This window comes from Ylistrum balloti, unplaced genomic scaffold (assembly GCF_031769215.1).
Source record: "Ylistrum balloti isolate Yb309-2 unplaced genomic scaffold, AGI_CSIRO_Ybal_v1 Utg369876, whole genome shotgun sequence".
Classification (NCBI taxonomy): domain Eukaryota; kingdom Metazoa; phylum Mollusca; class Bivalvia; order Pectinida; family Pectinidae; genus Ylistrum; species Ylistrum balloti.
The window spans coordinates 1,858,943-1,880,799 of NW_026782016.1; the positions used below are offsets into that span (position 1 = coordinate 1,858,943).

The following is a 21,857-nucleotide window of genomic DNA, read 5'->3' on the forward strand; positions in this document are numbered from 1 at the left end:
AGATCATAATGAAGACACTGTAAAAGGATAGATTTCTACACAGGAACTGACCATGTCAGAACAGAGGGCAGTCAAAGGTGTTTACAAGGGACTTAATTTGGTGTTTGTTGGTGAGGGGAACTAAAATAATAAGTGTATGAAGAGGATGAGACTGCCAAAATTGTGAAGAGGCAGGGGTCTATAAGAAACCAGGCTTTGCCATAGAAGTCTTATGAAGGAGTCTGGATAGGGATTTATACCTACAGACACTAGACTGTCAGAACAGACCACTTATTAAAAAAGGGCAGGGGTCAATAAGAAATCTGACTCAGCTGGTACGGAGCAGAACTGTGAGAATTAGGAGAGTTATATTGAGGGACCTGCAGAAATCTTGAAAGATGGCTTTATATGTACAGACCCCAATAGACCTGTGAAAGTGCAGGAACCAAATAATGTCTGTTATTTGTTTTAGTGATTCTAACTAGATACATCAAGATATATTTGTAATAAGAGAATACTGACTCGATGATGAGGCTTAAATGCCTACATTTACAAACAGGATCGTGAGTATTAATTACAATTGTATGCTTACCTTTGCTGTTAAATAGATTGCTGAGAATCTTTGTATAAATAAATCACAAATACAACAGTGATCTGACTTCAATTTCTTGATTACATTGAATATTTTCAAAAAATAATTTTCTTCTATAATCTTTTATTCCATTTTAAAATTTAGAGAATGTATTTAATGTATTCAACACTTAAAAATATCCATTTATAAATAGACCAAAATATTCTATTAATTTATTTACAAATAATCATATGTTTCACTTATAAATAATCTGAAAGTGCATCATGATATAGTTTGAAAAATAGAAGTCAGGCCAGTTTTTGAAAACATATTAAGACATTAAGATAAAATATCAAATGAAAACTGCAATAAGTGTTTTTTGTAAACACTTGGGGTAACTTGAAAGATTTTATCACTATTTTGACAGGACACTGCAACAATCAGCAGTAACATACATTATACATAAAGCATAATAGAAAATTCTAATCAAAATTCTTACTATTGATTTACAATAAATACCAGTAACTAATATCAGTGAAAAATAATATCAACACAGTAAACATATAAAAGTCCATTAAATGGTAGAGATTGACCTCACACATAGAAATAAATAAACAACTATGCATAAGTACTTAACAGTCAAAACAACATGTATAAATGAATATTTATGATACCTAAGGTATCTTACCTGTGTCCTTTAAAAATATGAAACAATTACTTCTTGGAAATCAAATTTGGTTCAACTATTTGTGACCAAATGAATACGCCAGGGTTACTGTGACTATCTGGTAGATTAAAATATCAGTTACCAGCCAGGGTGCAACAGCCTTACAGTGATAAGGATAAAATGTTGGTGACCAGCCAGGGTACACTAGGGTTAATGTGACTAGATCAAAATATTGGTGACAAGCCTGGGTACACCTGAGTTACTGTGACTAGGACAAAATGTCGGTGACCAGCCAGGGTATACCTGAGTTACTGTGACTAGATATAACGCTGGTGACCAGCCAGGATACACCAGGGTTGTGAATAGGTAAAATATTGATAACCCCCCCAGGGTACACCTGAGTTACTGTGACTAGATATAATGCTGGTGACCAGCCAGGATACACCAGATTAGTGACTAGGACAAAATGTCGGTGACCAGTTAGGGTACACCAGGTTAGTGACTAGATCAAAATATTGGTGACCAGCCTCGGTACACCTAAGTTAATGTGACTAGGTAAAATGCTGGTGACCAGCCTGGATACACCTGGCTTAGTTACTGGGACAAAATGTCGGTGACCAGCCTCGGTACAATAAGGTTAATGTGACTAGGACAAAATGTCAGTGACCAGCCAGGGTACACCAGAGTTGCTGTTACCAACCAAGGTTATATTGATAAGGTTGAAATATTGATGGTCTCATTTATCAACTTATTTATCATGCTTAACTGTTAGATATATTAATCAGCCAATGATATATAACAGGTTTACCACTGAAGACATAACATGTGTCCATGAACGTCAAACCCAAAATTGAAACTATGTTGAATCCATAGTAAGGTGTTGGGATGATAAGTGACTTCAGAGGAAAAATCAATAAAACTTCAAAAACTACCAAACAAGGGATCATTTGACCAAAGAATTAGAACATGTTATAACAAAGGATTTACATTAAATACAGGTGTTGGGTATAATCTTAATTGATTTAAGTTAATTCAGTTATACCTTAACATTCAAAATTTTAGTATCATATTGATTTTATTCCATACCAACAACCAAATCATAGTAAAGACATCCACAAAAACTATTATTATTATTAATGGTTATCTGTCAATAAACATTGTTTTTCTCTGGTTACTTTCATAGCTCTGTCTGCTGTATAGTATGTTATAGACATGTTCCTCTGGACAAGATTATAGCCCAGTTGGTTGAGTGAATCAACCTTACAATGGTCTTCCACAGTAATTTTCAGGATAAGGTACGAATCAATATCTCATTATGACTGATGTATAGAATTTCAACTAATTGACATAATAGAGATAATAACAATAGCTACATCGTTAGAGCTATAATGGTTTGTTATAGGAGTTTGTGTACGATAACAGCGCTCCAAATAGGATCACCATAAATCTGTATATGGAGTTTGGTGATATCTAACCACTTTAGTGTAGTTACTGTATATAAATCATTTAACCAATCAGGAATTAAGTTACCTAATTAATTATGCATAAATATTGGCTTATAAACACTTAACACATTCTAGCTGTTGGTCATCAATCTGAGTCTAATTTGGTTGATATTCTGTTTTTAAGGCAGTCACTGAACAGAAAAGGGTAGAGAAAAAGTATGGATGGAAACAACAATGTTACCATTGTCTTACCGAAAAAAATAAGCATAAAAATGACGTGCAATCAATATATAAATTTGTAACACCGTCAGTTTCTAAAACGTTGTTTCCACACTATGAATTTGATATAATCTTAAAAATATTTGAGTGATAAAATATGTTCTTTTTATTTCTAGAAAATTTAAGTTGTACCACATGCACTGATTCTGTCAAAGTTACTGGTCACTGTCATAATTTGATTTTTACTGATACCATGGAAAAATAAACTGACAAGTACCTCTGGAAATAGATTCCTATATCTATATTACACAAACATATATACATAATATCATACAAAAAACAACAGAAAGAAAAGTGGTGATTGGAATGAGTCAATAGCAAACAGTACAGATATCACAGGAATTATGTAACAATTACATTATATTGCCAACCTTCAAAGTTCAACAACAGGAAATAAAAACAACAAAACTAAACATCAAGGAAAACCAGTAAAAAATATTTTTCTGAAAGGAATGTTGACTTAGTAACAAAACCACTTACAATTATTTCATAAATTGAACTGTAATGATCTGCTAAAGGAATTTACAATTATATATTTCATGCAATTTCTTATCCTTAAATATTTTGAAAAATACTTCCCAGAGGAAAGATTTCCTATGTTGTCACAGCAGACTATTAATCAGTATCTATACCAAATATATTAAAAATAAATCACTAATGATTTTGTGCATACAAGCTTCAAGGGCATATACAATGTATATGGTAATATCAGTATTTGTGTTAAGTATTGTGTTAATCAGTATGAAATTCAAATCTATATCACATAACAGAGAGCAAATTTTGTCAACATTTCACAGAATCATTTGAATGAATACATTTACTAAATCAATGACCTTAAAAGTAATTTAGTACCAACAGGGTACGGTGCATCTTTTCATCTTAACTGTCACCAACATAGTGTCTTGGTAACTGTCAGTATGACTGTATATAATATGTGCAATCAAGCGAAAGTTTCAGACCTCCATTTCCTTCGAAAACCAGGGTTTGAGATGCATTGGAGCTAAGGGATGATATCTGTTAGGTTAGTTATTTCCCCATTAATGGCAGGTTGGTTTTTCCCCTGTGGGTTTTCTTCCGACACAAAAAACAACATTTGTTTCCTTATAGCAGGGTTATACAGAGCTTATGTTGATTTTTTTACTTAAAATGTGAATTACACGTACTTAACCTAATCCAGAAGTGTTACCCATCAATCACACCTCTGGATGTATCTTACAGAAATTGAAACTGGAATTTTAAACACAAAAAAAAAAAAAAAAGAAAACAAATAGAAAAAATACTTCATCGTTACACTCAAGCACATCATATACTTTACTTGTGTGTGATCACAGGAGTGTGATTATCTATACATCCTCAAGTTATCTCGACAGGGTGAACATCTCTAATCTGGGAGAGTACTATAAGCTTAAGGAAACATACATCGCATCAATTTTTCAACAGTTTTTTTTTCTAAAGCTTGTTTACATATTCCTTTACAAGATTATGGAAACATCATAACAATATATGTGTATGATTTCCTGCAAAGACAACAGTCTACATGACTTTTAAATCTGATATGAATGTAGACAAAAAACTTTAAAGATTTAACTGGCTGAGAGGTAGGATATGAAAACAGAGCTGAAACTGTTCCATATTGTTAAGTTGCATTCCAATGAGTCAGTTGTGTCAGTAAAAACAAATATTTGTCATTAATATCAAACATTCAGATCTCAAACATACAGTCTACATCCAGAATGGATGTTTTTGTAAAATTGCATTTTTGCTTAAAATATCACAGGAAATATGTCATTAACATTGAAAACTACTGGAATGAAGTGATGATCAGATGAATTTTGGTGGTAAACAATGCTTATGATGTACCCATTCATTATCTGTAAAATTTAAGAATATAAGATGATTTTACATAAAAATATAAGATTTTCAAAAGTTTTACAAGGGACAAATATATTGCAAAATATGTTATTTTAAACTGACAATGTAAAGCATTACATTTATTTATTTATTTATTTATTTTGTAGAGATAAAACAATTTGAGAGAATTGATCACTCTTTACTGTATCTATCTATAGAAGAGATTGAGTAATATGTTTAATTACTTTGGTTTGTCCCTTCCACAGAAATCAAAGATTTCTTTGTCTTTTCTTATAATAATGAAAATTGTGGAATATAAAAATAAAAAAATATGTTCAGATCACTTAAAAAAATACAAATGTAAAAAACAACATAAATCAATAACTGTGTTCTACACAACAGGTCAGGACAACAATTCACTATAAAAAAATCAGCACATATAAATTGGAAAACACAGACTCTATGGCACTGCCCAACCTCTGGCAAGTAAAACACATATAAAAGATTAAAAAAAGAGATGTTCAAAAAGATCATTCCTAATATTACAAAAAAATTTTAATTAAATTTTATCAAGGTTTTGAATGAAGACAGTGATTTATATTCAGATACTGCAGTCTAAAAAACAAAATAATGAGTATTTTTTTCAGCTGAATTTGATGTTTACCAGGATATATTAGAGTGTACCATAGATATTTAGAATTTACCATTCATATTTATCTCTGACATGCTTTGAAGTGTTTTGTACATTGCCTGATATCCTCATGGGGAAGGATGAATATTCAACTAATATCATCATTGCAATATCTGATACATACATCATATATATAATTTAAAAAGATAAAAACTTTGTGTATCGTATATACAGAGAAAATGAATCACTTAACATGACAAACAAATATATCACTAACGTCTTCAGGCCTCGCGGCCATCTTCAGGTGATTACATTACATGTACACTGTACATTACTTAGTAACCTACATTGTGATGTAATGTTACTGTTATAATAAAAGGGGAGTTAATAACGTTATTAATTGTGTCGCGATGCAATCCTCAGTGTGTATTTAGGGATGGTTTAAACAGTTTGACAAAGAAAATCTTCTTTGATGATTCGTTTTGAGCTGAAAACATTAGTGATATATTTGTTTGTCATGTTAAGTGATTAATTTTCTCTCTCTCTCTATAAATATATATATATATTAAAGTTCACTAACCTATTAAATCACAATTACATCTCATTTATAGACCAGGTGTTGTATTTTCAGACATGAATGTTTTTCTGCAAACTTTCTACTTATGAATTCTGAAATATATTGAAAAGTTTTCTGAGAAAGTTTAAGCTGCTCCATAACTTTGTTATTTTTGAGATAATTACTCTGCAAAGGAGCTTTAAGAAAGTATTGAAAACTTTTAACATTCAAATCACACTGAATCAATAGGAATAATAAAAGATTTAAACAAGTCAATATACAACAAAATCAATATTAAAATGTTTTGTTCCATCATACAAAAATAACACATACCATTGCTATCCCATCCTTGTGTTCCTTTTATATATCCCAATACCTTTCTGCTTATTTTCTGATACTTTCACTACATCTTAATATTCTTTCTTTTACATGTAATAATCAGCATGTGCTTTTCATAAAATCTGTTATATTCACATAAATCCCTTAACAACACTGGATGTTGATGTCTAGGTCCTTTATACCTGGCAGCTTTCACAGTTACAATGTTGTGTAGCAGATGATGGTTTTTCTTCTATACTTGAGGTGGATTTTTCTGGATGGACATTTTCTTCAGTGTTAATTGGCTGGTGATCTGGAGTATTGAAATCAATATCACTTTGTCTTTTTCTACAACTTTCATGTTGGCAGCATAAGCATTTTTTCTTCTGCCAGAAACAACCTAAAATTCCACACAGTATTTGTCTTGTCATGTGGTAAGTGACAAGTAACGTGAAGGAAATGGCCAATGTGATTGGCACAACGATGAGACCAACTATTGCCTCACGACTGAGAGCCATCACACTTGTCCTGTAGTTGCTCTATATGCAAATCACACAAAACAAATCTTGGAAGAGAAATTGAGTCACCAGGCTGGACATGGCTCATTTAGTTTAGTCATCTTCTGCAAATGCAGATATCTAAAATATAAAAAAAGCATCATCGATTAATCTTTACGTCATAAATTTTATTTTTTGTTGTTCAAAAATACATTTTAGTTTTTTTTTCTCTTTTGAGATTTCAATTTATGTGTGCTTTATTTACTAACTAATTTTGTAATGATTACCTTTCTCACTTTGTGTGCTAAATATAGGTTTTTGTTCATTAATATCATCCATCCAAGTAATCTGCTATATATAATTTCATTATTTTTAAATAGTTTTCATGTCATTTAATTACCTATTAATATGCTTATGCTTGTTCTGGACATGTGACACAACAAATTTGACCAAAGTACTATTATTTAACAGATTACTAACATTTTAAAATAAAATACAAGCTTAAGGTATTACAACAATGCAGCATATCTTTTGCTTTGATGAAATACTATTTTCTAGTGATGTACAAATGTGTTGTTCATATTTCGTAATGCATGCTTTGTTGTATCTTGTTTTCTTTAAATTTCTTTTATATTTTTTTTCTTCTTGAAGTATGTCCACTCTGTCAATATTGATGATTTATATGTTTTGTCCTAACAATAGCTCTTCTGAGCTAATGTTTTATATTTTCAATGTTTACGACATAAAACGTTGTATTTTATCGCTTCAAACTATTTACATATAATATAATAATACTAGCTAAAACATGGCGTAACAGTTGTACGACAATATAAAAGCCCATATCACATAATTTTATCTATTCTTCACCTGATACAGCTGTAAGAGTCGATCGGCGGACAAGACAGCTGTGGAAATAGTAGTGGAGCGAAACGAAAATCTGCCGTACGATAGACCAATGCACGAATCTTTTAAATGATGAATACTGACTGCATCACAACCGTCCAATAAATCTTAACTTACCTCAGGAGTGTGACGATGAGATAAAAAGAAATATTTCCGTATCAAAATACAGTACAACACAGTTTTTCACGCATGAATGAGTATACACAGCAACACGACGCCAGCATCCGGACCCAATATTGTTTGAATAAATTACAATACACATGTCGCTTATGTTATGACAAAACTAAATCGTTGTCTCATAAACTCTTGCATGGAAAGACAGCAGCGTGTCGTGCTCATTCTTGTTTACATTCACGATTTCGGATAAATCATATTGGGTAAAATCTTCGCCGTGATATGAGAAACGAAAAAAGTATTTATCGTGAGTTAGAGTCATACGCTTTATTTCATTACACTAACTTAGTTGTTTATATTGTCTTTAGTTATGTATGTTTTGTTTGTGATTTGCATTTAAGATGTGAGAGTGTGCCCGGAGTTCTGTACGATACAGTACTGTTTTTATGAAATTGTGCATTTTATACCTAAATATTTGTTGTGTGTTCATGTATGCCTGCAATGGGCCAATATTTTTGTTATCGAATTCGAATTCGTATCCCCCCGGCGTGGAATGGTTCGTAAATGTAATTACTTCCGGCGCGTAATGCAAGAAAATGGCGCCTTGTGTCGAGCTGCTAAGCATGTGATACTTGTGCATAAAAAATAAACGATCTGAGAGCAGACGAGAAAAAAAGGTGAGTATTAATAGTCATTACAACAAAAAATAATGGCATCATGAAATATCAATGAATAACGAGACTGTATGCAATAGAAATATAGTAAACCTTCATGTTGCTAACGTAAACAATTAGTCTTCTCAATAGAATGATAAGCAAAATCCAACACTTATATGCTGCAATATCATTTAACATAATATAACTATAAATGCAATTTATATGTATTCATTATCTTTCCAGTAGGTCACCTCACATATGTATACGATCTAAGTAATTATCTATTTAAAGGATAAAACATTCCAAACAAATTACAAAATCACATGAAGGCCTATCCAAAATTTGCAGCCATGTCATATGTGCTATACGGACCACACAGGCCATTTTTCTTTTTTGACAAGGATCAGTTCTCTTCTTGTTGCCCATTACTTTGATTTTGGTCCACATGGAAATATAAATTTCAGGTTGTCTATTTCATCACACTTACCAGTCATTATTAAAAAACAAAAGAGGTATTCAGATGCAATGAATTTTAGTTGACACTACAACATGACTGGATTACATCCAGCTTACATAACATTTTGATTTGTCTCCAATGTACATTTCTTTTTGCTTTTCAGTAGATTGAAGATAGCAGTGAGATGTGACTTGTTGATGAAACACAAAGGAGAGACTGGTACCTGTCCAGTTGAAAATTAGGACAAACATTTGGTAAAATGCTTTGTAAACTTTACGAACCTATGAGGTACAGGTATCAATTACATCTGTGTTCAAGTGAAAAATCAAGGGAAATAACTCATATAAAGATACAGTGTATATTACCTGCATGAAATACATTTTGTAACCTATCAGTAAACAGGTTTACAATGGCTAAATAATGCTACTATCTTCAATTTCTCTGAAATTTATTCATTGTTTCCTTCTTTTATCTCAGCATCAAAGTTTTTTTTACTTTGCATTGTCAGTTTAAACATGACATTACTTGTTTCAAGATTTCTGATTTAGTAATTTTCTCAACATCAGCCTTAAATTTTCTTCTGTGAACCTAACTAAAATCACTGAAACGCCAGATCTGTTGTTTCTGATACTCACCATTTCTGTGATATTAGGCTACCACAATGCACTTGAGGAGAGGTTGTGAAATGTACCATCTTATACATACAACAGACTCACAGATATGGGGTACATGTTTTATCAATTTGTGATTTTCAAAATTTTGATAACTATGTATATTCATTTTTATAACAGATCATTTTTGTTTGTTTTTGTGTTTTTTTGTTTTCTTTTAGATGCTTTGTCTAAATCATGGCAACTTCAATCGGTCAAACAGCTATTCGTCCTAAATATCAGACAACATGTGTTCACCATAAAGGGAAACAACTGGATCTTTACTGCAAGAAATGTCAAGAATCCATTTGTCCAACATGCATTACTTCTATTCACAAAAAACATCCTGTTTGTGAGATCAGTGACATCACTTCTCAAAAGAAACGAGACATTAAAAACTTCATCGACAAGACAGAACAAAACGACCTTTTACAAGTTAAGAAATATATCACTTCTGCTGACACGCTCCTTAAAGAAAACACTAGTAATTTTGAAAAACTTTCCCACAAACTGAAAACTCAAACAGATAAATTAAAACAAGATCTTGATCTGCTAACAGGACAGACACTTTCTATTTATAAAAAGATACAAGATGACAATACCAAGCTGATACAGAAATACAAGGAAGACCTGGAGATGTATGAACATGACCTCCAACAACAGATACAGGAATGTAAGAGAGCACTTCAGGTTGACTCTCACCTGGAAATCTACAATACAGAATGTGAAATATATTCTTCAATACACCTACCTGTAAAACCTGTCCTGGGGACTGCCTCCTTCACTTCAAACTCAAATCCTCATCAACATCTACAGTTTGCCTTAGGGGAAGTTGTCACCTCAAGTCAAACATCAACTGACCGGGAACAGTCAGTCTTTGCATCAGGTCAATCAGAAGTTACGAGGAAGAAATCAGTGCCAAAGAAAAAGCTACGGTCAAAGACCAAGGTGTTGGGGAAGTGGGTGGATCTACATGGCAGTGGTGCTGTATGTCCCACCACTGATCGTCAGGTGTGGACTAAGAGCGATACCACGATAATTCTCCTGAACAGAAAGGGTGAAGAAATACAGAAGGTCAGTAACAGGACTTACATCAATGACATCAGTCTATCACCCACATCACACACACTGTGGGTCTGTGACTGGGATAACAACATCATGGAGCTGGTATCAGGACAACTCATAAACAAATTCACAACCAAGGAGCACCCCATGTGTATATGTGCTACAGCCAGTAATCATATCATTGTGGGGATGTACAAACAGCTCTCCAAATTTACTACACAAGGTCAAATGGTACTCACTTTGATGGCTGCGAGGACTGGGAAACCAATGGTGTGTTCACCATTCAGGATATCCGAGTGTCAAGTAACTCACAATGTTGCAGTGATTGATTTCAACAACGAAAGTGATGGTGGTGGTGGAAACAGTATTGCAGTCATGGATACTGACTTCCAGGAACTGTTTGTATATAGAGGTGACATCCCAAGTACATATAAACAAACGCCGAAAACAGGAAGTGAACCATTTAACCCCTTTGGTGTGGCATATGACAGCATGGGGAACCTCATCATTGGTGACAATGATAACTGTAGGGTCCTACTCCTCAGTGGAGGTGGTGAGTTCCTCAGGATCATATACTCAGACACAGACAAGATAAGGGCTGTAGGTTTAGATAGGGAGGATGTCTTGTGGTTAAAACTTGGGTTAGTGATGAAACTATTACAGTACAGCAAATAGTAACAGTACTACATCAAAACGGTGTGTAACAATAATACTACATAACAGTTGTTTGATACCGTACTGCTGCAGTACAGCAGTGTGTATCAGTACTACTACAGTACAGCAGTGTGTAACAATACTACTACAGTACAGCATTATTACAGTACAGCAGTGTGTAACAGTATTACTACAGTACGGCAGTGTGTAACAGTACTACTACAGTACAGCAGTGTGTAACGGTACTACTACAGTACAGTAGTGTGTATCAATACTACTACAGTACAGCAGTGTGTTACAGTACTACTACAGTACAGCATTATTACAGTACAGCAGTGTGTAACGGTTCTACTACAGTACAGCAGTTTGTAACAGTACTACTACAGTACAGCAGTGTGTAACAGTACTACTACAGTACAGTGTGTAACAGTACTACTACAGTACAGAAGTGTGTAACGATACTGCTGCAGTACAGCAGTGTGTATCAGTTCTACTACAGTACAGCAGTGTGTAACAATACTACTACAGTACAGCATTATTACAGTACAGCAGTGTGTAACAGTATTACTACAGTACGGCAGTGTGTAACAGTACTACTACAGTACAATAGTGTGTAACAGTACTACTACAGTACAGCAGTGTGTAACAATACTACTACAGTACAGCAGTGTGTTACAGTACTACTACAGTACAGCATTATTACAGTACAGCAGTGTGTAACGGTACTACTACAGTACAGCAGTTTGTAACAGTACTACTACAGTTCAGCAGTGTGTAACAGTACCACTACAGTACAGCAGTGTGTAACAGTACTACTACAGTACAGCAGTGTGTAACAGTACTACTACAGTACAGTGTGTAACAGTACTACTACAGTAAAGCAGTGTGTAACAGTACCACTACAGTACAGCAGTGTGTAACAGTACTACTACAGTACAGCAGTGTGTATCAATACTACTACAGTACAGCAGTGTGTATCAATACTACTACAGTACAGCATTATTACAGTACAGCAGTGTGTAACAGTATTACTACAGTACGGCAGTGTGTAACAGTACTACTACAGTACAGCAGTGTGTAACGGTACTACTACAGTACAGCAGTGTGTAACAATACTACTACAGTACAGCATTATTACAGTACAGCAGTGTGTAACAGTATTACTACAGTACGGCAGTGTGTAACAGTACTACTACAGTACAGCAGTGTGTAACGGTACTACTACAGTACAGTAGTGTGTATCAATACTACTACAGTACAGCAGTGTGTTACAGTACTACTACAGTACAGCATTATTACAGTACAGCAGTGTGTAACGGTACTACTACAGTACAGCAGTTTGTAACAGTACTACTACAGTACAGCAGTGTGTAACAGTACTACTACAGTACAGCAGTGTGTAACAGTACCACTACAGTACAGCAGTGTGTAACAGTACTACTACAGTACAGCAGTGTGTAACAGTACCACTACAGTACAGCAGTGTGTAACAGTACTACTACAGTACAGCAGTATGTAACAGTATTACTACAGTACAAAAGTTTGTAACAGAACTACAGTACAGCTCTGTACATGTATGATGGCTGGAAAAAATCCTATTTGTAAATACCATTTAATTGAGGATTTGTGACATTTTCATAAAATAAGAAAGAAACCTGATTAACATAAATATCAACTCAGTGAAGTAAAGGAAAAGAAACAATATTATTGCTTTACTTGTTTTTTATTGGTCAAGTTTAAAAAATCCTTTTCTACAAAAGATAGATAACCTGTATATTAGCAGATGAAAGCATTCTTGTACAGAATATTACTTTCTTAATAAATTGAAAACTCAAGTGTATCTTTAATTGTTATTATGTTGGTTTTAATTTTGTTAATTTCCTGAGTCCACTTAGTTCGTGCATTCATAAGTCCACAGACTGGTAAAATTACTATAAATAGATTTATTGAGCTATATTTATCTTTAAAATCATGTGTCCATTAAAAAGTGAGTTTTTTTTTAAAGGCAATGAAAATTTAGTCAAACAAATATATATGATCCTTAGGTCAAGATGACTTATCACCATCATACTTTTTCTGTCAACATGCGATGACCACCATGGGTACACTTTCACTGCAAAATACTTTTCCTCCTATTTGCATAAATAAATTTCCACCAAATTTAGCCTGAAATAATTTTTGAAGGGCAATAATTTACCAAACATTGCTTGATTGTTTACATTTACCAAGGTATATATTGATTCCCCCCATTTAATGTCTTATGAAGAGCATTCCCTGTGTATTTTGGTCAGATGACAGTGACTGTTAAGATCCATGGGTTTCTTGTTACAATATTCAACTGTGACCATATTCATAAGATATTTCATGTCAATCACAAGAGGCCCCTGGGAGTTGTATTTCTCATCTGGATATTTCAACTCTCACTTGAAAACACTTTAATCTCACTTGGTTCAAAGGACCAGTGAGCGTATGTCATGGCAAGGTCCCATTGTCAGCCTGTCTATTTTTTTCCTACAATTCGCTTCCAGTCATGAAAGACCAGAGCTGATTTTGATAAAAATTTATCAGAAGCATGCTTGAGTAAATATGAATTATTTTTAGCTCACCTGGCACCAAAGGGCTAAGTGACCTAATTGCATTCCTCACTGTTCCTTGTTTGTCTGGCAGCCAACTTTTCCTATGAATTAATAGTAGCCATGAACAGAAACATCAATGGGAAAGGGGGAAAATTTTGTATAAATGGTGTGTCTTACCCCCCCATGGACCTGATAAGACAAAATCTTGTTATTTCTAAAGAAGAAGGATTTCAAAGAATTTGCTCAATATCTCCTGTTGCACCTTTTCACCTAGGGCTGAGACCCAATGTTTACACAAAACTGATTCCCCTCTACCCATGAATGCTTCAGAACAAATTGGGACAGAATACAGGTAATGGAAATCATGCAGAGGAAGAAGGATTTAAAATAAACTTGTTCTATTTTTGTTTTTGGGCTCCATCTTTCCTGCCCCATTTAAGGCAGAGACCCACCATTTATACCAAATTGATTCCCCTTTCACCGAGAGATGCTTTAGACCAAAGAACGAAATCTAATATTTCCTACAGAAGAAGGATTTGGCCCTGCCCCACAGGCCCCAAGGGGCCAGAGTCACCATTCATACAAAATTAGTTCCTTTTTTCCAAGGATGCTTATGTCAAAATTTCGACGTAGTCTGTTCATGACTAGTAGCAATTTCTAGGAAAAGTTTATTCATGAAGGGAAGACAGATGTCACAGTGTGCCATTAAGTACTGAGAGCAAAGCAGAATTTTCCTAACAGGAATAGTCACACACTTGACAAAATCCTACTGTTTTTGCAGCTGCTGACAACAGAAATCTAACAAAACCTAGTTGCTTGAATGTAGTTGGGGTCTCTTGAGATCTAAAGAAGTATTGCATTATTATCTTAAATATTATCATTTCAGAATTATCGTGGGAACAATATTCATTATAATGAATTTTGCAAGACCTACACCATCAAAGTCACCAACGCCTGCCAAAAATGTGCGTCAACTTGGAATGCCTGTGCGAGGACCACCAAAAGTCTCTCCTTCAATGTTGTATTCATACTCGGACACGTTTGATGATCCCCTGTCTCCAAGGGTTGTTCAATACTCGGATACATTTGAAGACACTGCTCCAACAAAGACAAAACTATATTCTGACACGTTTGAGAGTGAAGGGACTGATGATTCATACAGTGACACATTTGTGGAGGGCACACTAGCAACAGAGCAGGTTGAGACTCGTTTGTCAGAATATTCCAATTCACAAACTCTTCAACACGATTCCAGACCATATTCTTACACTGACACTTTTGACTCTACTAGCAGTCCTCTGCGTGGGTCGACCTCATACACAGGTACACACACAGACAGAGCTAGTGGGCAGTCTGGTGATGGGTACACCCGATATGAGTCGATGGACTCAAAAATTCATCATAGTGAAGATACTTACAGTGAGCCAACCTTCACTAGACAAGTGGAAACAGATGAGGAAACTTATTCAGAGAGGTACATATATATATATATTTTTATCAGTACTCAAAAAAAGAGAAATTTGGTATGAACGTTTTTTTCATTGATTATGATCACAGTGCATCTTCTGTTCACATTTATTTACTGTGATGGTCATCTTTAGGTACAATCCAACATTGATGTACTTGTTTGTTTCACTGATGTTGCTCATTCCATTAATTTCATCAACTTTAAATATCTTAAAGTTGTGTGTACTTGTCCTTCAGACAGTCCAGTGGCTCTGATGACGACATGACATTGGATAATGACAGTTATGACTACAGTTACACATTCGAGGAGGCTGACACCACAAAAACAGAGGACCCGGAAAAAGTATATTTTATTTTTTTTATCAGATTGCCTTTTTAATTGATATATTCAGCTCTATAGTGTCTTGTAGTAGGTTAGATATCTGATAATTTTATTTAATTGATAAGAATGTTAGTTACACAAGTGACAAGTGATACAGGGGTGGTTTTCAACCTTTTCACTACATGATATTGCTATTGTTAGACTGATGTACTGAATGTGTAGTAAAGGAGTGAGTCCAACACAGCATTGGTATCCACAGCTTGTTCATCGAGAACTTCACCGGATTTACACCTAGAGGGACGTTGTGCCTCCACCCCCTAACCCCCCCCCCCCCCCCACTCTCCCCCCGTAGTGATTAATGTACCAAATGTTTTTTTTTTCAGGTAAGAAAAGAGGCTGAGCTTCTGAAACTCACAGAAGAAGCGAAGACAAGCTTTGCAGCAGACATGCTGTCCCAGTTGAGACAAAAACGCATTAGACAAACAGACCTTTCATCTTTACTGGCTGAAGGAAGCACAGACAAAGGTAAAAATGATACGGAATGTTAATTCTGGTTTGTTAAATTACCTATTATGTCACTATCAAAGAAGAGTGACCTGGAATGCTGAGACACTCATTCTGATATGAGTTATCTGGGATGTTATGAGTCATTCAGTCTGTTTTGAGTTAGCAGAGGTATATAATGAGTCACTTGGTCTGTTATGAGTTTCTTGGTATGTAATGTATTACTAGATTTAGGATAATTCACTCAGTCTGTTATGAGTAATGTTGGATGTTATGAGTCACTTTGTATGTTGTGAGTTACCCTTGTGCATAATGAGTCACTCTTTTATGAGTTTCTTTGTATGTAAGAGGTTATCTGTGTCACTGGAATTGTTATGAGTGACTTGGTGTATAGATCATCACATCAACAATGGTAAATTCACTTGTATGTAATGTGTTACCTGATATAAGAATGATCAAACATTAGTTGTGTGGTATATGGTGGGCTGATATGTTGATTTACCTAAGTGAGTCATGTGGTCTGTTCTGAATGTCCTTGTTTGTTTAGAGTTACCTGGTATGTAAATCAGACACCTAGTGAGTAATCATGCAGCCATGCGAAATCCTGTGATTCATTGCTTACAAAAGTTAAGAGAGAAGCAGAGTTTAATGTGTTTACCTGATGATACTACAAACAGATATATCGAGGTCTTTTTCTTATTTTTTTTTTTTTTTTTTTCAAATCAGACATTCAGACTTGATAATATATTCACTGATTATCTATCACTGCCCACAGTTGTTGAGGACAACAGTTATCACTGTATTTTCTACAGCACAGATAAACAGTTGTTTTTATCTTTTCATGTTTTGACATTCAATCGTCTGACAAAAATAAACACCAAAAATAAACACTCAAATCCATTAGAAGTGGACAATAGTTACACACAGTGTAATCTCTCCTTTGTTTCAATGTGAGATTATCAATTATTCTACAATTACTAGTAAAAGAATTTTTGTTTGAAACATTTACTACATCAGTGCAGAATTGATTTTGTCCTTATTGTGCAAATAATGTGATACAGTATTCAACTATACTGATCACCTGTAATAAAATATAGTCACAATATATTATATGTAATATTTAAATGAGGTTGATAGGAACACAAATTATGTAATGCTGGTTTAGAAATTTATGTGAACCGTAAAAATGAATCATAGGTTACAGTCACAGAACAGAACAACATCCTTAAAAAACGGCTTTGGAAGTTCGAACTGTTTTTCATTGCAGGGAAATCATCTCTTATTGTACTATCTACATGTATATTGTAGTGGGTCAATATTCCAAACTTTTAGATATAAAACTTCAAAATTCATTAGCAAAATATTTCCATTTCTCTAGTACAGCAGTGGGAAATACATGCATTTTTGGGATCTGAAGTGTAGCAATGCATTCAAAGATTCCTTCATCACCAAATGACAGGAGATAAAGTATAATTTATCCAAACATTACCTATCAGCGTGTTATGTAACTGTGTTTACATTGTTATCTTTCTAATTACAGAAAAGGATATTGACTGGCATACCTCTAGGTACATCAAAAAGAAACTGCGCTTACTAAAGCAGAAAAATTCAGCCACAGGTAAGTTGTGAGGTGGAGTTCCCAGATTACAAGGAGGTTAACAAGTAAATAAAAACTATATATACAGTTATGTGTACTTAACTGAGCTTACCCTGGACTGTGCACTTAACTGAGCTTACCCTGGACTGTGCACTTAACTGAGCTTACTCTGGACTGTGCACTTAACTGAACTTACCCTGGACTGTGCACTTAACTGAACTTACCCTTGACTGTGCACTTAACTGAACTTACCCTGGACTGTGCACTTAACTGAGCTTACCCTGGACTGTGCACTTAACTGAGCTTACCCTGGACTGTGCACTTAACTGAGCTTACCCTGGACTGTGCACTTAACTGAGCTTACCCTGGACTGTGCACTTAACTGAGCTTACCCTGGACTGTGCACTTAACTGAGCTTACCCTGGACTGTGCACTTAACTGAACTTATCCTGGACTGTGCACTTAACTGAACTTATCCTGGACTGTGCACTTAACTGAACTTATCCTGGACTGTGCACTTAACTGAACTTACCCTGGACTGTGCACTTAACTGAACTTACCCTTGACTGTGCACTTAACCCTGGACTGTGCACTTAACTGAGCTTACCCTGGACTGTGCACTTAACTGAGCTTACCCTGGACTGTGCACTTTACCCTGGACTGTGCACCCTGGACTGTGCACTTAACTGAACTTACCCTGGACTGTGCACTTAACTGAACTTACCCTGGACTGTGCACTTAACTGAACTTACCCTGGACTGTGCACTTAACTGAGCTTACCCTGGACTGTGCACTTAACTGAGCTTACCCTGGACTGTGCACTTAACTGAGCTTACCCTGGACTGTGCACTTAACTAACTGAACTTATCCTGGACTGTGCACTTAACTGAACTTACCCTGGACTGTGCACTTAACTGAACTTACCCTTGACTGTGCACTTAACTGAACTTACCCTTGACTGTGCACTTAACTGAACTTATCCTGGACTGTGCACTTAACTGAACTTATCCTGGACTGTGCACTTAACTGAACTTACCCTTGACTGTGCACTTAACTGAACTTACCCTTGACTGTGCACTTAACTGAACTTACCCTGGACTGTGCACTTAACTGAACTTACCCTGGACTGTGCACTTAACTGAACTTACCCTGGACTGTGCACTTAACTGAACTTACCCTTGACTGTGCACTTAACTGAACTTACCCTGGACTGTGCACTTAACTGAACTTACCCTGGACTGTGCACTTAACTGAACTTACCCTTGACTGTGCACTTAACTGAACTTACCCTTGACTGTGCACTTAACTGAACTTACCCTGGACTGTCCATTTAACTGAACTTACCCTGGACTGTGCACTTAACTGAACTTACCCTGGACTGTGCACTTAACTGAACTTACCCTGGACTGTGCACTTAACTGGACTTACCCTTGACTATGCACTTAACTGAACTTACCCTTGACTGTGCTCAGCCTCTTCACTTCCTATCTCTTCATTCTTTCACTGATTGAATATCTCCAAGGAAACAAGTTGATCTGTAATTGTTTTTTCTAAAAGTGCAGTTAGTAGTAATTTTATGATTGTATGATAATGAACTATAGTTATCAATAAACAACATTGTCCCATGGAGCCTGTGTTCAATGATGATTTGTTACAATGTTAATTTAGATATAGTATATAGTTTAGATATACAGTATGGTGGTTAATTCTTAATGTTATTTTTTTGACAAAACATTTTCCAGGTGTGAAAAATGTTGGAAAGTCTAGACAGAAGTCATCTGGAGACAAGACATTGTTGGCGAAGGAAAGGGGACAAGTGGTACAAGACTGTGGCATTGATCCAGCTCTCCTGGACAGACTTAAACTAAAAAACTTCATAAAGAGAATGGAAATGGTAGGATTTAGTAGTGTTGCTTATGTTTAATTATAAGCTGAAGTTGTGATGGAAATTTGTATTCACACATTGAAGTATTTTATGTTGGCATTTATGATTGATATAAACGACATAGACTTACTTCATATGTCCTTTTCATTAGTTTATAGATTGGAAATAAAGACAAGGCATTACGTTTTAACAAGATAAGCAATATTGTGGTAAACTGTCATATGTTTTGGGATGACTGGTGTGATATAAGGCATATTGCATGTGTCCAGAATTTCTTAAGAAACTGGAATGAGAACAAAAAATATGTATGAAAAGTTTTTTCTGAATCATTCTGAAATGAAACTCCCATTCCTCTGTTTAAGTCATGCAGCTAAATGCTAGGTATCACTCGTTTGTTCATGGTTAATGAACAGTCTTGGTTTTAACAATCAATGGAATGATTCTTTCATCTGATCAGATATGAACTCATCATTCCCAACTAGCTCTAAAATAGTCCACTATCTACACGACAAATAGAATGTTACATGTCCTCAGATCAAAGGTTTATTTCAGTTTTGACTTCCCTAAGAGGAATTTTAAAAAAGATCTGTCCAAATTAAAATTGACCTACCTGGTTTTGTGCTTTGTTTTCATGATTGTTAAAAAAAATATTGCTACATGCATCATGTACTTAAAATAATGAAATGTTTTCAAAGGCACATCAAGCTCAAATTTATTGAGTCTGCAAAAGCCATAACATAAATAAGTAAAACCATAACTCTTTCAGTAACAGAACTAGTTTACCAGATGTTGTAATAGTAACGTTTCTTTAGTTTCTCCTGGTGTTGTTTTCAGGCTGCCAAAGAAGACATACATGACCCCAGGAAATGTAAGGAATGCAGGTAATGACAAGAGGTGTCCACCATTGGTCATCATCCGTTCTTTTAAGTTTGATCTTTTCCCTTCTTTCCTTTGTTTTTGCTCTGAAGTATATGAAATTTTAGAATTCCTGTAGAGAACCAGAAATCCATGGCACCTTTCTTTGTCAAAGTCCAAAATAGCTGCCAGTCAGTTAGTGTAATGCTCTAACTAGCACCAAAATCATAAGGGCATAGTTAGGAACAAAGGGAAACCTGAAAATGAAATTTGAGACAGACCAATCCAGTCTTTTCTAAGAAATAAAATAGCAAACATTCATTGACCAATCAAAGATGGCCACCTGTCTTTCATTTTGTTTTCTTGATCAATCTGAAAGTCAAGAGAGCACAACTAGCATTCTTTTATCAAGTTAAAGTTTATGATAGTGAACATTTACATTTATTTTCATACGAATGTCTTCCATTGTCATAATATTAATTATGGTGTAAATATTTTTGTGCACCTTCCCAGAAATCATCAGCTGAAAATAGATGCTGCTGCAGCCCAGAGAAACTTTGTGCGTGAGAAGACACGATATATTAGACAGGAGATAATTGAAGACAGAATCCAGTCACATCTTATACAGATGGTGGGTATCTCATGCATTTACATGGTTTAGTTACTGTATGCTGGTATTCAATTTTTGTTCTATCTATCAACCTAACAATGATCTGTCATTATTTCAGGGCTCCTTGTCATTGATTGGGGAATTGGCGAGATCTCTACCAAAGGCCACACAAGATCCTGAAGACGTTTTGGAGCAAATGAATAAGGGGCTCATGTTATCAAAATCCATTTCAAAAACAAGACAATGTGATGTTTTCAATTAATATCGAAATTTAAATATCACTGCATTTTATAAAAAAAGAAGAAAAAACATTGTATTTGTTATTTATTAACATTGTATTTGTTTATTTATTAAACTGTTTAAAGGGAAGATTGTGTTTATTTATATATATATAGTTATCATTTTACTTGGAGCAACAGCCATAACTTTGTTTATAAATTAACAGAAACATATATGAAATGAGAGGCTTATGGGGGTTTTCTTGTCAAGTAAATGGCGAATCACTAAGACTTGTTGACAAAACCTGTAACATGCCATTATATGTATAATATTTTGGCGACAAGTACAACATGTACTCTTGTCACCATTATCAGACAGTTTGTGGAGAGTTATGAAGATTTTTAACACACACATGAATATTCAAGCAATATGTCCGAGAAAAATTATCGTTTAAGCACTTTTGTAAATATGTCACCATGTTCTTTTCATAAGTAGCGATAAGTGTTTTTAAGATGGTAGCCATCTTGAA

At 34.8% G+C, this 21,857-nt stretch overlaps 2 protein-coding genes across 2 annotated transcripts; both read left to right on the forward strand.

The window, feature by feature from the left end:
* Positions 1-8,067: 8,067 nt before the first annotated feature.
* Positions 8,068-21,385, forward strand: LOC132546183 (uncharacterized). The gene is made up of 9 exons (XM_060209891.1): positions 8,068-8,118; positions 14,756-15,343; positions 15,574-15,679; positions 16,042-16,183; positions 17,703-17,780; positions 19,502-19,653; positions 20,479-20,525; positions 21,013-21,130; positions 21,228-21,385. Exons 2-9 carry the CDS (start codon positions 14,784-14,786, stop codon positions 21,369-21,371), a joined length of 1,347 nt encoding a protein of 448 aa, XP_060065874.1. The 5' UTR covers positions 8,068-8,118; positions 14,756-14,783; the 3' UTR covers positions 21,372-21,385.
* LOC132546236 (uncharacterized) lies at positions 9,773-11,314 on the forward strand. Its single transcript, XM_060209944.1, has one exon. It carries the CDS (start codon positions 9,773-9,775, stop codon positions 11,312-11,314), a length of 1,542 nt encoding a protein of 513 aa, XP_060065927.1.
* Positions 21,386-21,857: the final 472 nt, after the last annotated feature.

Coding starts and splice junctions, on each gene's coding strand:
- LOC132546236 (XM_060209944.1), top strand. CDS start 9,773: ATGGCAACTTCAATCGGTCAAACAGCTATTCGTCCTAAATATCAGACA.
- LOC132546183 (XM_060209891.1), top strand. CDS start 14,784: ATGAATTTTGCAAGACCTACACCATCAAAGTCACCAACGCCTGCCAAA. Junction 15,680..16,041: donor AAACAGAGGACCCGGAAAAA/GTATATTTTATT, acceptor TTTTTTTTTCAG/GTAAGAAAAGAGGCTGAGCT. Junction 16,184..17,702: donor TGAAGGAAGCACAGACAAAG/GTAAAAATGATA, acceptor TTCTAATTACAG/AAAAGGATATTGACTGGCAT.